This window comes from Lepisosteus platostomus, chromosome 17 (assembly GCF_059453375.1).
Source record: "Lepisosteus platostomus isolate fLepPlt1 chromosome 17, fLepPlt1.hap1, whole genome shotgun sequence".
Taxonomy (NCBI): domain Eukaryota; kingdom Metazoa; phylum Chordata; class Actinopteri; order Semionotiformes; family Lepisosteidae; genus Lepisosteus; species Lepisosteus platostomus.
Window position 1 is genome coordinate 5,315,178 of NC_142627.1, and position 16,381 is coordinate 5,331,558.

Sequence of the window (16,381 nt, forward strand, 5' to 3'; positions counted from 1 at the left end):
AGCTGAAAGTTTAGAGGGACGGCCAGGTCTTGGTAGATTTGCAGTGGTCTGATACTCCTTCCATTTCAAGATGATCGCTTGCACAGTGCTCCTTGGGATGTTTGAAGCTTGGGAAATCTTTTTGTATCCAAATCCGGCTTTAAACTTCTCCACAACAGTATTACGGACCTGCCTGGTGTGTTTCCTTGGTCTTCATGATGCTCTCTGCGCTTTCAACAGAACCTTGAGACTATCACAGAGCAGGTGCATTTATACAGAGACTTGATTACACACAGGTGGATTCTATTTATCACCATCAGTCATTTAGGACAACATTGGATCATTCAGAGATCCTCGCTGAACTTCTGGAGTGAGTTTGCTGCACTGAAAGTAAAGGGGCCGAATAATTTTGCACGCCCCACTTTTCATTTTTTTATTAGTTAAAAAAGTTTCAAAAATCCAATAGATTTCGTTCCACTTCACAATTGTGTCCCACTTGTTGGTGATTCTTCACATAAAATAAAAAATTTATATCTTTATGTTTGAAGCCTGAAATGTGGCAAAAGGTTGAAAAGTTCAAGGGGGCCGAATACTTTCGCAAGGCACTGTAGACTGGCCGTGACAAATTCGCCAACAGTTTGATAAGTTTGATTGCCTTTCTGATAGTTGTAGTGTTTGAGCGAAAATGCTGAAGCAAAGAGACCAAAAATTTACCGTTACCACAAGGAATGGGAGCTATTTTTTGTGCTTTCGCATTCAAATCTGCAATGCTAATGTCTATGCGAAAAAGGGAAATATAGAACAACATTTCAAAACTGCACACAAAATGGATGATGTGGACTTTCCCGCTAAAAGTGAGTTACGGAAAAGAAAAGTGGAAAAATTTAAATCTCAACAAGCAGCAGTCGGTTTTCACGAGGCCTAATACAAGAGGGAAAGCAGCAATAATCGCATCGCTCCGTGTGAGCCACGTCCTGGCTCAACACAACAAGTCATTCAGGGATCGAGAAGTCATAAAAAAGCGTTTGCTGAGGCTGCTGACTTGCTGTTTGGAGATTTCAAAAACTAACATTTTTGGCAAAGTTCAGACAGCTGTTGTCTGAAATCAAAGAGTTTCTCAAGTCGTCTAAACACAGTGAATATGCCCAATTAGAGGATGACCAGTGGCTTCTGGATTTAGCCTTCCTCACAGACTTGACTGAACTGCTGAATGAGCTGAATGTTGAGCTGCAGGGACAGAATGAAACTGTCATCGACATGATCAGCAGTGTCAACATGTTCAAAAAAAAAGAGTTCTCCAGTAAGCTTCTCAGTGACAATGCTCATGGTAGGACATTCTTTTTTCTAAAATGGGGAACATTACTTGTTCACTGTAGCATGAGTCACTTGCTTTTATTTTCTGTCATTTTAGTGATGGGTATCGTTATTGTACTGTCTGTCTGTTTTCCCTATATCAGAGCTTCAAATTCACACAAGTAGATTGCGCTGGACTGGCAAATGAAAATGTTTAATGTTTAAAAACATTAAAAATGTTGGGCATCCCTGCTACAGCATAGCTATGCAAATACTATTTAAGAAAGTAAGGTAAATACATGAGGAAGAGCGAAGTTTCAAAAGAGAGCTGTTCTTTAGGTCAAAAAGCAGAGAACAACAATAAACCTTGAAGCTGGCATTTCCAGAACATTCCACAGTGGTGTCCTGATTCAGGTCTGTGCTGAGTCACTGTAGCATCCTTGTTCAGGTACTGAACGCCTAAAGAAATGGCAACAGTGTCCTCTTCTGGGGCTCAGCTGCCACTGCAATAGAGTGGTATCTGCCCTGTCCTGGTCAGTGATGAACACTCATCTACAGCCGCCCTCTCTAACCCCCAGTCAAGCTTTGACTTCAGTTTCACTTGGAGAGAAACAGATGTAGGATAACATATTTCACTTAGTTAACTGCCTGTTTCAAAATAAAATGAATAATTTACATCGTGAACTTATGTGAGACTTTTACAGAACTACTCTGATAACAGAGATTTGCAGATTTGTAATGAAAGCTATGAGCATGCACACACTATGTGTCAGTCTGATTTTTGCAAATAGAGCTCGTTTGTACACAATTTGGGTTTCATTCAAAACGTTTTATAGAATTTTTTTTCCATAACGTCAATGAATGTATTTTGTTACTGAGATTTAATGACCAGTCTGAGAGATTGGGACTGCTGTTGCCCTTGAACGCCCCACGGTTTATCCCAGATCCCCGCGCACACACACGCTCCCGGTGGACAGCGCCCCCCGGGACGCCCAACGCCGCGCTCTCACCTCGTCGCGGTTCCACGTCCTGCGGCGGATGGCGGCCTGGGGGTCGGGGGCGTCGGCGGCCCGCGGCCTCAGCTCCACGGGCCGCCCGTTGATCTCGGGGGCCCTGCTCTGCACCACCGGCGGGATCTTCCTGAAGTTGAGGCTCTCGTCGAACACGCGGTCCACCAGCTGGTGGGAGGAGAGCGAGGACGGGCGTGACGGGACGGCCTGGCGCACGAGCACAGAGCGGCGCGGCCAGACAGCGGGGCAGCGGCGCCCTGCCGCTCAGAAAGAGGCGCCTGGATCATATTATCTGCCCGTTTAGGAGGGAAGATAGCTGATCTCTTCACCCCTGTTCAATGGGAAATTTCTTACAAACGGATGCATTTCTCTGCTCCTCTCGGGAACCCTGCTGGGCAGCCGGATTGTGGCCTTGTGGGAGGAACAGGGCCTCTCAGACCCTGCCTGCTGCTCATGGCTGTGTAAGGCACTTCACATGGACGCCAGCTTTGGTGCCAAGCTGTTGTTCCCAGCAGTGCATCCAAAATCAGACAGCAAAATATTCAGACCTGGTGCTATTTGACAAAGCGCAGACAGAAAACTGTCAGCCTAGTTCCCAGGTTCCTGAGTGGGAGAGCCGGTCAAGGCCTCTGGCCGGAGTTAAGGGCTCAGCGCTCTGTGTATGGACAGGCCCTTTGCTTATGGCGACAGAGTGAAAACACATTCCATTCGCCAGTCACCGTCCTGGCAGTCCATCACAGAGCATGCTCACATACTCTATTTCTGGTGAAAGTGCTGAGCACATGGTTGTCACAAATCAACTCTAATAATGATCTCTTGATTTTCAGGGCAGGTGATTCTATTTCTGCTGATCACAGGGTGTTAGTCCAGTCTTGGGGAAAAGCTAATAATAGCTCAGGATATGGAAGAATGGAGCCTCTTGTAATGTAACATTACTTTTTTTGTAAAGTTGAAAGCTTACCAAAACTTGTCCTAAGTTTTAAAAAACACTTGCCCAAAAACCCTCCATCTACACTTCTGTTTTGCTAAGTAATCACCAACCTTTGTCTGCGATAAAATACCCATTTACTGAAGCATGGCAATGCAGGATGAAGAAGAAAGAGCTGGAACAGTTTCTGATGACGCTCTCAGTGTCTCAGTGGACAACCAGCTGCTGTTGGAAGGAATTATTCCACAGCAAAGTAGAGAGAAAATTGAAATAAAATATAAATGCAGATGACAAATGAAATTAGTGTTCTAAAAATGGGTTTCCTATTTCAGAGCATTGGGATACTTGTGCACAAATCAAAGAGAGACTAGAACAGCCAAAGGGTGAATGGCTGTTAAACAGCACACAAATGGTCAACAGCACTAAGGAAAATCAAAGACTGTCAAGAGCACCAATAGAACAGCTCCATCTACAGGTGAGAACCGGCAGCTCGGCTAGTCCTGCGGCCCATGAGGCCTTGCTCATGCAGTCAGGTGCTTGCAGGACTCCTCTCCGATGGTGTTCTGATTGCAGATTGCACCGGTCTGAGAAATATATTTGTTTGTCAGTTGCAATACATTTTACCCCAGTTTGCTCCACGGATACTGGACAAACTCAGTGGGCCAAGTGCTCATCACATTGCTGGAATGTCCACACTTCTTCTAGATATTCTCTAAATCCATTCCGTTCAGCTTCGTGTTATTGGTCTTATATAAAACTCGACCTCATTTTCAGTACATTGTGAAGTTTGTAAGCAGACGGTCTGAAACGACACTTTAAGTTTTTTTGAGTTGTGCACAGTTTAAGTGTAACATGTTACCCATCTTCACAGTCACCTCTGCAGACACCCATTCTTGACCAGTCACTGGATTGCAAATTCAGTTCCACCACAATTCCTATTTTGTTTGATCTTAAGGGGCAGCAGTGTGGAACAGCGGCCAGCACTCTGGACTTGTAACTGGAATGTTGTGGGTTCAAGTCCCAGGTGAGACACTGTGCTCACCCTGTTCCAGGTAAAATACCCATGAATGGGAGCAATTTAAGTTGCTCTGAATAATACCATCAGACAAATTAATTAGTAATTAAATTAACGTATTATCCCTTTTATAATCTTGAACTATAAGATGCACAGATGCAGAGAAATGTGCTGACCTCTCCTGAAATGCTGGAGAGAGACAGGGGGTGAAGAGGGGTACCATGTGCTTGTGACAGGCAGGGTGCAGCTCAGCTTCTCTAAACTGCTCCAGAAGCAAAGCAAAGGGGATCATGCACAGCAGGTGCAAAGGAGGAAAGAAGAGGAAAGAACCTTGGTCATGCCTTCCAGAGGTGGCCCTACCTCTTCCCTGGTGTCAATGGCGGAGCCGGGGGTGGTGGCCGCAGTGCTTACTGTGGTGCTGGGCGCGGTGCCGGACGAGCTGACCGAGTCGATCTCTCCCGCCACGTCGTGGATCTCCCGGGCCAGGATGGCCAGGTCCTTGGCCAGGTCTTGGCTGATCCTGCGCACACAGGAAAATAACCTATTACACATCAGACGGGGTTCCTCAACTTTGGGGGGGGTACTTCAGCCACACGGCCTTTGCGTCGGCCTTGTAGCACCACATCCACACAACTCACACAGCAACATTCAAAGGCATGCACGTCTAATAATCATCGTTGGATTTTCAGCAGACATCACTGGCGTCACTGCATTCCTGCTGGAAGCCCACAGTAGCAGCCTGGCACTAGCACCAGCTGGATAACTCTGCTCAGAGCAGAGCACGGCTTTTACTCATCCTAAAGAAAATCATTTCTAGTCTAACACAATGCTACACGTATACCTGTTCACCTCCTGCGTTTAGTCTTCACTAATCTACTTCCTGATACAGTGCTGTGTAATTTATAGAAGGTACTTAAAGTAACAAAGTATAACTTTACTATTCATATAGCTTCTGCAAAATTACTTGGGTATTTGTAGTGATCCCCTTGTGTAAAAGCAGGAAAAGAAAATGAACAACCTCAAAAGAAAATTCATGCATAACAGGCCCTGTGAACTAGGTCCTGTGTCATAGGTTGCTTCTTTCAGTGGCCCAAGCCACAATCCCACTAATCGATCTAAGAATGCACTTTTCTAAAGATTTTTTTTGTTTTTCATTTTTTCTTGGATGGACAGAAATCAACATCTGTGCTAGATTCTGTCTCAAAGTGTGCCAGGGATTATGGAGTGATATTGCCACCCTAACAGTAGCCCAGCAGGGGGGTTATGACATCTGCAAAGGTATTACACAGTCACCCAGATTCCTGTCTTGGAGACCTGCTGCTGCTTTCTGTTCCCCGACGCCCAGAGAAACAAAATGACTGCCAAGTCAAGTGAGCCAGGAGCACGGCAAGGCCTGTGTGCCGCTGGATACATCCTGCCATCTGGTGGTAAGCACACAGCAGTGCTAGTGGATTCTTCACTCAAAATTAAGTCATGCTGAGGCCAGAATATATAAATCCCACGAGATTTTTTAGCAAAACCAATACTATCTGATCCAATTAACAAGAATTAGTCATTTTACCGAGTCCTCCTCTGACTATTCTGCTCTAAGATCCTGCTGTGTTACTGCTTCCAATACTCATTCCACGCCCTTTCGCTGCCTCTCAGTGTACAGTTAATGGGAATGCTTTCTCCTTGCGATGGCGTTGCGCTGGTGCAGAGACAGCGCCCCCCCAGTGGGCGAGCGGGAATAGATGAATACCTGGCGATCTCCTCGCTGTGGGCGGTCCAGTCCCGGATGTACTCCTCCTGCTCCCTCATCCGGTGTTTCAGCACCACGCCCCCGGGGCTGGGAGGGGCGGAGCCCTGCAGCCGCGTCCCGCGCAGGGCGGCGCCGGTGCGCAGACGGCCGTGCTTCGGGGAGTTGCGGTTCGACCCAAACTCGTCCTCCGAGGTCGAGGCGTACTCAGGAGCAAAGCGTCTCCACCGGGCGTTGGCTGAGACAAAATACAGAGCAGGCAAAAATTAAAAGGCAGCAAAAACGGCCTCTTGCAAGAAGCTGAAAACACACTGTCTTTAACACCACACCCCTCGTCCCCAAAGCCCTTCCCGCCTGTGCGCTCTGAGCAGGACACCCAGACCGCCCTTACAGCAGAGGTTTCCGAGAGCGAGGGCTGAGTCAGGAAACTGTGAAAAAAGTTAAATCATATTTTTACCCAAATAATAAAGAGAGCGATCATGCGGAATGAAGACCAGGAAAAATTAAAGAGGAACTGCACTCTCAATTTCTCAGACCGGTTATTAAATCTTAGTAACAAAATACATTCATTGACGTTATAGAAATAATTTAATTTCGAATGAAGCTCAAAGCCCTGAACTTTGTGAAAGCACTGTAAGTCGCCATGTTGTCGCAACACGCATTCGAGTTCCCCAGAATTGCGACGTGATGCGGCCCTTCCTGCTCACTAGTCACTGTAATGACTAGTGTACTGCGATGTAGAGCGAATAAGTACAGGTTCTGCAGCAGACATTTCCCAGCAAGTAAGCAGTATTTGTCTGCAAAATCAAAAGCAATATGTCTATAGATTGAAAGAGATGCCTCATTCTAAATCACAGAGCATGACGCTGCGCACGCCTGGAAATTTTGTCCATTTTGTGATGTAAAGGTTTTTTAAGTTACAGCGCACATTTTACTTTTATTGTGGTTTGAAATGCACTTATTAATGCTAATTCTTTCTAACCTTGAAATATGAAAACAGCCTTGCAGTTCCCCTTTAATATTCCACGAAGAGGGATAGATAAAAACAAATATTTTCCAATGTGTGTCCACAAGGGGGCACCCTGCGCAAACCCATCAAGCGGTTCAGCCACTGCAGAGCTGCTCAGCTCAGTACTGTGATATGAACTGTAAATACTGCATTAATTTTGAGCAATATTACAAGTGAGGGATGAAATAAATAACAGATAATGAGAAAAAGAAACCAAGAACTGTTCGGCTTTAACTCTGCACTGATGTTGCTCACTTGAAAAACCTGTGGGTAGTGTAAACCCATCTGCAGCACATGGGAGGCTGTGGAAAAACCCAGGCTCCTCAGCAGGGACCTACAGACAGGCCCAGACAGACTGGGGACCAGCACCAATGAGGAAGGGCCCAGTTCTCAGGGCGTGGCCCAGGACAGGACAGAACACAGCACACACAGAGCTCAGACGGCCCGGGATGCGCGGTACAGTACCCAAGAGCTCTGGCAGCAGCGCTGTCTCTGCGTCAGGGGTTGCCCGGGGTCCCTCTGCGTGAAACAAGCAGCCTTTTAAAAAAGAACCGTTACAGCGAGTGTGTTCTTCTGCAAACACAGCAGGTTTACACTAATGTCCATTTACAGCTTTTCCAGGCCGCAGAAACACACGGAGTATCAGATCTAACTGGGTGTCAAGAGCTCTCACACAGGGTCCAGACAAGTTAGAGACGCTGTAAGAGAAACAGGATTGAACAGCCCGAGGTCTCCTCCTATCTGGGAAGCTCGTGGGGGACGCTGTGCATGCTGGGAACCCGGCGGACTCACCAGAAGGAGAGCTGTGGACAGACGTGATTTTGGACTTGGCATCGGGCAGCTTGGACACGCTGTTGGCCCTGACCCTCGGGGCCACCTTGGTCTCGGAGGCGGAGGGCGCCCGCAGGCCGGCGCGGAGCACGGCGTCGGGGGCGCGGGAGGCGGCGCTGCTGCGGCCCGTGGTGGCCTCGGAGTCGCTCCGCGCCGACAGGGAGCCCAGCCGCGTCCGCCGGGGCTGCGCCAGCATGTCGAGCCGCGAGGGCGTCTTCCTGCCGGACGGGGGCTTGGAGGTGGAGCTGGTGGTGGACACCTCGGAGGCCACGGACACCTTGTCGGCATCGGCCAAGTCGTTGTCCGAGGTGTCCCCCAGGCGGGCGCGGCGCAGCAGGGAGGCTCTGGTGGGCCTGGGCCGGGGCAGAGTGGCCGGTTTCCCGGGGCCCGTGCTGGGGGCCTGCGGAGCTCTGGTCCTGGCGGCCTTGCCAGCTTCCAGCTTGGAGTGCAAGAGCTCGTCGGTGGAGGTGAGCTGCCCCCGGCCGTGCGAGCGCCCGGAGTAGGTCTCCTGGTCAGAGGACAGGATGTCCGAGATCGTGGAGTGCGGCAGGCTAGAGGTCTGGTCGTCGTCGGTAAGGTCCACGGAGGCCTGCCGGGCTCGGGAGCCGGGCTGCACCGACCGCCGGGCCTCTGGCCGGCTTTCCGAAGGCCGCAGCTTGGCCTTCTTCTCCAGGCGCTCGCGGGCGCTGGCGGCGCTCTTGGAGGCCGAGCTGACGGTGCTCTTCTCCTTCTGCAGGCTGGTCAGCGTGCGGCGCTTCTGGGCCGTTTTGCGGTCTGCGTCCCCGGCAGCCAGGCTGATGGTGCTGGCTGTGTCTATGTCTGACTCCGGGGAGATGGAGTCCTCCAAAGGATAGCTGGGGGGGTCAGCTCCTCCGCCGCCGCCTTCCAGCTTGTTCTCCTCTCGCAGCTTGGCCTCCAGGAAGGCCATGACGGCCTCGGTGTCCTTCAGGAGCAGGGTGGTGTCCAAGCTGCCCACCGAGTCGCTCCTCTCCCGGGCCAGAGAGGACGAGCCCATCTGTTTGTTGATCCGGGGGATGAGCTCGATTGGGACGTTGGAGCTGGGCTTCTCGATGGTGAAGCTCCCCTGCCTGACCAGAGGCTTGCCCGACTTCTCGCTCTCTCCCCCTCGGCCCGGCGGGCCCCCGGTGCCGTCCTCGGCCCGCCTCCTCTTGTCCTCCTCCCTGTGGCCGGGGTCGTGCCTGTGCAGCCTCTTCTCGGTGCTCGCCCCTGGAGGCTTGGCGCCCGGCTTGGAAGCGCCCCACTGCTGCTGGGGGCCCCTCTGCTCTTGCTGCTGGAGCTTGGCCAAGGCTTGCTTGACGGTCGAGGTGCCCGCATCAGCCCTGTCGGCCTCTGGAGCGGCGGGGCTCCCGCTGGCACCTTTGTGAGCGGCCCGGCTGGCCCGGTCCGTCTCCCTCCGTCTGTGAGACGACTGGCTCTCCTTCTCCTGTGGCTCGGTGTCCTGCTTCTCCCCGATCTCCGATCTCGGGCCCAGCGCCGTGGAGCTCTTCCCGGGCTTGGCCCTGGCGCTGTCCAGGCCCTTGTCTTCGGTGGGCAGCTGGGGCAGGGTCCTCCTGCGCCGTTCTCCGTGGCTGGACGTGGAGGCGGCCGAGGTCGTGCTTTTCATGGAGACTGCCGACTCGCTGACGTCGGCTTCTAAACACGGAAACACAAAGCGGCAGCTGAGCGCTGGCAAGGCACTGACACATCCTCGCTTAACGTGATGAAAATAACCTGTTTAAGAGACGAACACGTGCTTCACTGGGAGCCCCCCAAACAGAAGCACTTCAAAATTCTGTGACAATATACAGTATGTCTAGTGCAGAATTCTTAATTGCTAACGTGATGAAAATACAGTACAGAGGGTACCGTATGTCCTCTTATGTGAGCTAAACTGAAGTGAATTCAAAGGCCTTCCCTGCTGCACTGACCTTTCTCTTGGGCTGCGAAAGCTGGGGATTCGGACCGGGGGTCATCGGCTTCGGGTCTGGTATGGTTGGCCGCCAGGCTGGCCCACTGGGACACCCAGCGAGGACTGCCTACCGCGACCGCGTCTTCCGGGAGAGTCTGGGAGAGAGAAAGCACATGGCCAAGCTGACTCTGGTCACTCTGGTCCTCCCTTCTGAACTAGGATGCGCCCCCTCGTGAACACCACAGCACTGCAGCTGGAGGCTCGCACTTCAACTTTTTCCTCAAAAATACCTTGTTTTGTGAAACTCTGCAGTACATATAGTACATATTAATATGCTCAAAGCACTTGCAGACTTATAACAGATTTCAAAATTAAACTTCACACTCTGCTGTAAGTACCCCGACAGAAGATTGTGGGAAAAACAGTTTTACTGTTTAATTACCATACTTTAGTTCTGCAGGGCTGAGGCATTGCATCACCATGGCAAACTGTAGCATTCTGGCAAAAACTAAGAAGTCCTACTTTTCTGGGTTTGCTGCCAAGATCTGGCAAGGAATACTCAGAGGTAAGTGCAGCGCACTGCAAGTATGTGTAAGAAACAGAAAACTGAGGTACAATGAAAACCATACAGGAAAGATTCTGGAACTGTGTCCATAATCTCTTGAAAAGGCTAAGAAGAATAAGAGAGGTATTATATTGGTGAGTTTTAAAATCAAGCTGAAGTCCCAATTACCTCTGCTCACAGCCAAGAGAATTCATGTGGAGGTGACCCAGAAAGGAAGAGTCTTGTTTCTTATACTTGCTTTATGTAGGTCAACGCCAAAGCAAAGTGCTCTAGGAATAACAGACACCAGCCAATGAGACTGCTGGAGATCTCTCACTCTGACCCTTATTCCTTAGACAGCAGTGGTCTCCAGTACAGAAACACTGCTGGGCGCCCACTTCACTCTGAGAGAGCGCAGCGCCAGGCTGGAGCAGGAGGCTGGCTCTGTCTGCAAGAGCCAAGAGCTGCAGCACCCAGGCTCTGCTGGCAGGTCCAGGACTGAAGCAGAGGTGAACTAGAGGGCTGTGATGTTAATTCAGCTAACATAACAGGCCGATAAGGAGCGAGTCAGAATCAACTCTCTCAACAATAACATAATAATAATAATTGCTTACACTTATATAGCGCTTTTTCTGGACACTCCACTCAAAGAGCTTTACAGGTAATGGGGACTCCCCTCCACCACCACCAGTGTGCAGCCCCACCTGGATGATGCGACGGCAGCCATAGTGCACCAGAACGCTCACCACACACCAGCTCTCAGTGGGGAGGAGAGCAGATTAATAAAGCCAATTCATAGAGGGGGATTATTAGGAGGCCATGATTGGTAAGGGTCAATGGGAAATTTGGCCATGACGCCGGGGTTACACCCCTTCTCTTTTCGAGAAACGTTCTGGGATTTTTAATGACCACAGAGAGTCAGGACCTCGGTTTTACATCTCATCTGAAGGACGGCACCTGTTTTTACAGTATAGTGTCCCCGTCACTATACTGAGGCATTATGACCCACATGGACCGCAGGGTGAGCGCCCCCTGCTGGCCCAACTAACACCTTTCCCAGCAGCAACCTTAGTTTTTCCCAGGAGGTCTCCCATCCAGGTACTGACCAGGCTCACACCTGCTGAGCTTCAGTGGGCTGCCAGTTGTGAGTTGCAGAGTGATATGGCTGCTGGCCATAAGAGCTACATGTTGACTGACAGGTCCTACACACTGAATGTTGTACAAACACGTCTCCACGTCTTTAACACAGACCCAAAGTGAATGCTTTCCCGCTTTCTGTTCAGCACTTCTGCACTTTTGTTCATGAGGGACAACTACAGGTGTATCTACACGTGACAATATTGTTACTTGGGGAATCAGTGCTGCGTGGCACCTTGTCAGTCCCCTGTCATCAACCTGCAGTGCCCTCCCACCTGCACTGGGAGAAGCCCAGCCCTGCAGGTACCCAGGGAGCTGGCCCTCCTCAACGAGTAAGAGCACAGAGACAGCTGGAACCACTTAAGACAATCAGAGCCCCTGAGGAGGGAAAACCAGGAGATCCTCCGGCTCTCTAAGACCAGGAGTATCTTTAGTTAATTAACAGCTCAATGATGGTTAATTACAGCTCTGAAAGCTGTTAAAGTGGACAGGAAGAGCCTGTGAAATGTGGTAGTAATAACATAAACAACAGTCCTATTAATGCTTGGAAAGGAAAATGAAACACGTTCTCCTGTGACAGCACTGCGTGTCCAGAAGGGACTCTCACCTCCGAGCCGATGAAGCTGGTTTTCCTGGGGTCCCCGGCAGCCGCGGACAGCCAGTCTGTCAGCCCCTCCGGCTGCTCCAGGACGACAGGCCGGGAGCGGTCCCGGCTCTCTTCCACTCCAAACACCTGTGGCAGCAGGAGCCCGCGTGAGACAAGCACCCTTCCCACCCTTCCCCGGGGCGGCGAGCGCGACACAAGGCGGGCCCTACTGTTCCTCGGGCCGTTCGCGCAGTCCGCGCTCAAGGTCGTGCGGTGCCATGGGAACGCAGCTCAATCCGAAGCACAACACACAAAGGACGACGACGCGCTGCAGAGCAATATACCCCTACGAGCTGCTCTCTTACTGAAACAAAGCCTTTTAATTGCTAGTACAGCTGCGAACACAAAGGGCCTCGCAGAGCTCCTGCTAGCCTACCTGTCTTCTGTTTCTAAACACTGGAAGGAATAATAGTAGTGAAATGACCTGCTGGTTTTGACATTGTCAGATATGTCACAGCAACAGGATGGCTGAGCAAATCCAGGCAAGCAAGTTAGCTCACAGAACTACTTACAGGGCTGTCAACCACGAGCTCACGACAGATCTGACAGGGAAATCAGGGAACAGATCTGACAGGGAAATCACCAGGCACAAAGAGCACCACTCTTTCGGAAGAGAGAAAATCCCTGGGTAAAACTGGACGTCATTAATGACCTCAGACAAAAAATGACTAAACTCACTTCGTTCCGCTCCAAAATCTGCAGTATCAACAACTCCACCGTGTTTTAACTGTGCATTACTGCAGCACACAACGGCAGCACCAGAATGGCAAACATTTAAAACCCCAAGAACTGGACAGGTTTGCTTCGGCAGCACAGTCCAGTGTTTTACAGCACGCAGCCGGGGTGGCAAAGCAACAGGAAAGCTAGCGGCTGCAGGGCATTGAGGCTGAAACCAGAGGAGAGCTGTGGAGGAGCTGACTGATCTGCCTTTTGAAACCTTCCTCTTAATCCGCTGCAGCGGCTCACGTTTTGAGGGGACAAAACAAGTCGTATTTCCACCCTCTACGTGCACGGAGGAGCCGGCAGTGACTGTTACACTGAAGGGTGATGTTCAATTAAAATTACTATAACCTTAGCAGACACCTTTTCCTGGAAGCTGACATATAGCCGACACATCCAAGATGAGAATTTCGGGCCAATTCACAAAAAAGACAAAATGGTATTTTACACTGCAGGCCAGTGTGGGGAATGGGCTTGGCTAACAGAAACAGCTAATTCAATCTTGCAGATGAGAAAGGACTCCTTCCCTTTATAGCTCTCTGCCAGCCCTGTAATTAAGAGTCTGTGGTTTCATTCATGCTAGAGAGTCATTCTAGAGCCCTCAGCTGTGAATGTGGCAGGAAGAAGTGGTTAGGTATGCTCAGAAACGTTAGAAAACATACGGCAACTCCTGACTGAAGGTCACTTCAATTCACAAATGCAAAACCTGTACCGACATATCACACAGCAAACAGCAGACTAAAGCACTGCAGGAGGACTGACGCGGCTCTTACTGATAACACTTCAAGCCCACCGCACAAACAGCAGAGCTACACACTGCAGGAGCACTAATGCAGCTCTTACTGATAACACTGCAAGTTCACACGTAACGACAAAAAACAGGGTTCAGAATTAGCCAAGTGGGAGTTGCTATCTCAGGAAGCTCGGCCACAGCTGGGTAATTCTACACAACTGGTTTGCGTTTGTGAGACTCGGGGAAACCCTGTCAGGAAATTCATCCATCTGCAGCGCTGGTTGTCCTAATATGATATGTACAGTAATTCAGGCAAATTCCCAGCTCATCAGCATCTTAACCTGCACTTTACCATCCACGAACTGCAGACAAATGTAATACATAGTACTAAATTTAAGGAGAAATTGAATTTAGTAATTTAATTGATTTTATCCTGAAATCCCCCAGAACACTCAAAGAGTTGGAGGTGAAATGACACATTTTAAATCAATGAGACAGATCACTGTAAACAGCTTTACAGTGCACTCATGATACATTTCAGGGACTCAATGATAGCAAACAATCTATCATTGTTGTATCTAACCTTCAATACCTTTAAATTATAGTGCTATGATGCTAGGGTTTTGTTTACCTTATTCCTTTTCACTATAAAAGTATCAACAACGGCTCTATATACAGCACATATATTTGGAAAAGTAAAATAATAACAATCCAAAATATGATGCACCAACATGGCGGATATGGAGTCACTGTATTTAGTGTATCCTCTGGATCACGTGTTAATGGGTTTATTCAGCATAAAGGTTTTAAAGTGTGATTCTAGGTCTCATGCAGAGCACATTTACCAAAGTGACGACAATCCACCTAATCTTTAGCTACTAGCAGCTTAAAGCTCTAATATATCATCACTTTTTAAAGCATCCAAAGGAGTTCACTTCAACCACATGACCTGGGAGCTGGATTCAGAATCTCATAACCCTCTGAGCAAAGGGTTTCTCCTGTGCTCCGTCTAGAATGATCCTAAACTCCACTTCCTCTGGTCTCTGGGTCTTTCCACTGCTGTTGTTTTTGGGGAAGACACTTGAGATGACATGGCTAGTGACTTGCAGGATCTTGAGCACCTCAGGCAAGTCCCTATGTAATCTTCACTGGAAGATTATTGTTTATTGTTTATTTTTAATTGTTGTTGTTCCTGTTTTTTTTCTGTAAAGCGCTTTGAGAAGCCATCTTTAAAGGCGCTATATCAAATATTTTAAATCAATATTTATTATAATAATATTCATTATATGTGAATGTGAGTGTGTGTGCGCGCATGCGCGCTCATATTGGTCATTGAGATTTTCTGGGGTTCCTATGAGAAGATGGCTTGTAGGTGGTACTTGGATGTTTTGGTTTGATCAGGGGTGGTACTTGGTCCAAAAAGTTTGAGAACTACTGCTCTAGAGGATTCTATTGTAGCTTCTTCCTGAAACCAAGATGACCTTGTTTCACCTCTCATCCATAACCTCATCCCCACGTTTCCTGAGAGACCTCAGATCAATTTACTACCAACGACCAACGAGCCAAATCGGCCAAAAGATTACAAATGAGAGGAGGGAGAGACTTGTGGTCTTAGTTTTTATCAGCTCGGCTGGCAGGTTTCTAAATGCTGTAAACCAGAGCCAGCAGGTGATGCTAAAGTGAAAATCAACAAGAACTCAGGACTGAAAAACCGGAGGGACTCTCACAAGTGAGAGTATCCTGGTGGGACACCTGAGTCCTGGGACCAATACACTAGAAGCAAAGCTCAATGTACTAAAAAAGGAACAAGATGGGCCATACAGAGTATCATGTCCTGCATTTCTAGGAAAGTACCCTGCTGAATGAGTCAACTAATGACACCTCTGCGGCTGCCCAGGCCTACCTTATCAATCATTTGGCGAGCCTCCTCCTCCTCTGGGTTGGGGTTCTCCATCTCGATGGTGTAGGTGCCCTTATCGCTGTGGTCATCCTCGTTCTCCCGGCCCCCCGGCCTGGCCGCGCTGTCCACCTCCTCCCCGGGGCTGGTCTGCTGCCCCACGCTGGCCGAGAGCCGGACCGCACAGGTGTCCTCGGACCTCTGCTTCGGGAGCGGGCGGGGAGCCGGGGGGGGCAGCGGGGAGGGCACTCCCTTGGGCTTGGGGGGGGGCACGGGGCAGGGCACCTCCCCAGCCACAACCCCCCCCCCGGCCTGCGTGAAGGAGTAGGAGCGGCGCTTGCGGGGGTTTTCCTCGTCGAAGAACTCGATCATGAAGGCTGTCCTGCTCTGCACGGGCCCCTCGGCACCCCTGCCCTCCCCGCTGGCGCCAGCCTGCCCCCTGGCACTCAGGGCGCTCCTCAGCCGCTCCTCCAGCGCCGCCCTCCTGCTGGTGAGCTGGTTCCCGGCCCCGTTTTCCGAGTCACTCTGTGTGCCATCTTCATGCTTGCTTCCTAGAGGAAACACCAGGAGACACGGAAACCCTTGAAGACTCCAGGTGGAGGATCACTGGACACCCCCTCGTGCCACGGCCAACCCCTCGCACACACACACGGCCACCAGCGTGCACACCCCCGCGCACACATCTCCTCACATACAGCCACGCACACACAAACCTCCTTACATACGGTCACGCACCCTCCGCAAATGGCTCTGCACACAAATGAAAGGAGGCCACTCAGCATATTTAACTCATCTGGCCTGTGCTTGTTCCAGACTCCCACAACTCTGAGCGCAACCTTTCTGCGATTTGAACCTGTAACATTCCAGCTGGGAGTTGAGAGGACTCAACCACTCCTCCCCACACGTTCCTGACAGTATTCAAACTCCATTTTTCAGCAATTCAGTATGAATAGTAACCATTGACTGATCTTCAGTTATTCAGTATACTATTC

The 16,381-nt window shown here is 50.0% G+C and overlaps 1 protein-coding gene across 13 annotated transcripts in view; it reads right to left on the reverse strand.

Annotated features, from left to right (window-relative positions):
- The window catches only part of cep170aa (centrosomal protein 170Aa), a 61,836-nt gene that overhangs the window by 9,942 nt on the left and 35,513 nt on the right, over positions 1-16,381 (reverse strand). For 4 of the 13 annotated variants that reach the window (XM_088610383.1, XM_088610373.1, XM_088610372.1 and 1 more), the window contains 8 exons: positions 15,396-15,940; positions 12,001-12,126; positions 9,732-9,867; positions 7,765-9,456; positions 7,438-7,491; positions 5,967-6,201; positions 4,556-4,766; positions 2,283-2,450 (listed from right to left, as the gene is read on the reverse strand). In XM_088610383.1, coding sequence (XP_088466509.1) covers positions 2,283-2,450; positions 4,556-4,766; positions 5,967-6,201; positions 7,438-7,491; positions 7,765-9,456; positions 9,732-9,867; positions 12,001-12,126; positions 15,396-15,940 — 3,167 coding nt within the window. The remainder of the gene's footprint in view (positions 1-2,282; positions 2,451-4,555; positions 4,767-5,966; positions 6,202-7,437; positions 7,492-7,764; positions 9,457-9,731; positions 9,868-12,000; positions 12,127-15,395; positions 15,941-16,381) is intronic. The other 9 variants (XM_088610385.1, XM_088610381.1, XM_088610380.1 and 6 more) reach the window with 8 other exon arrangements.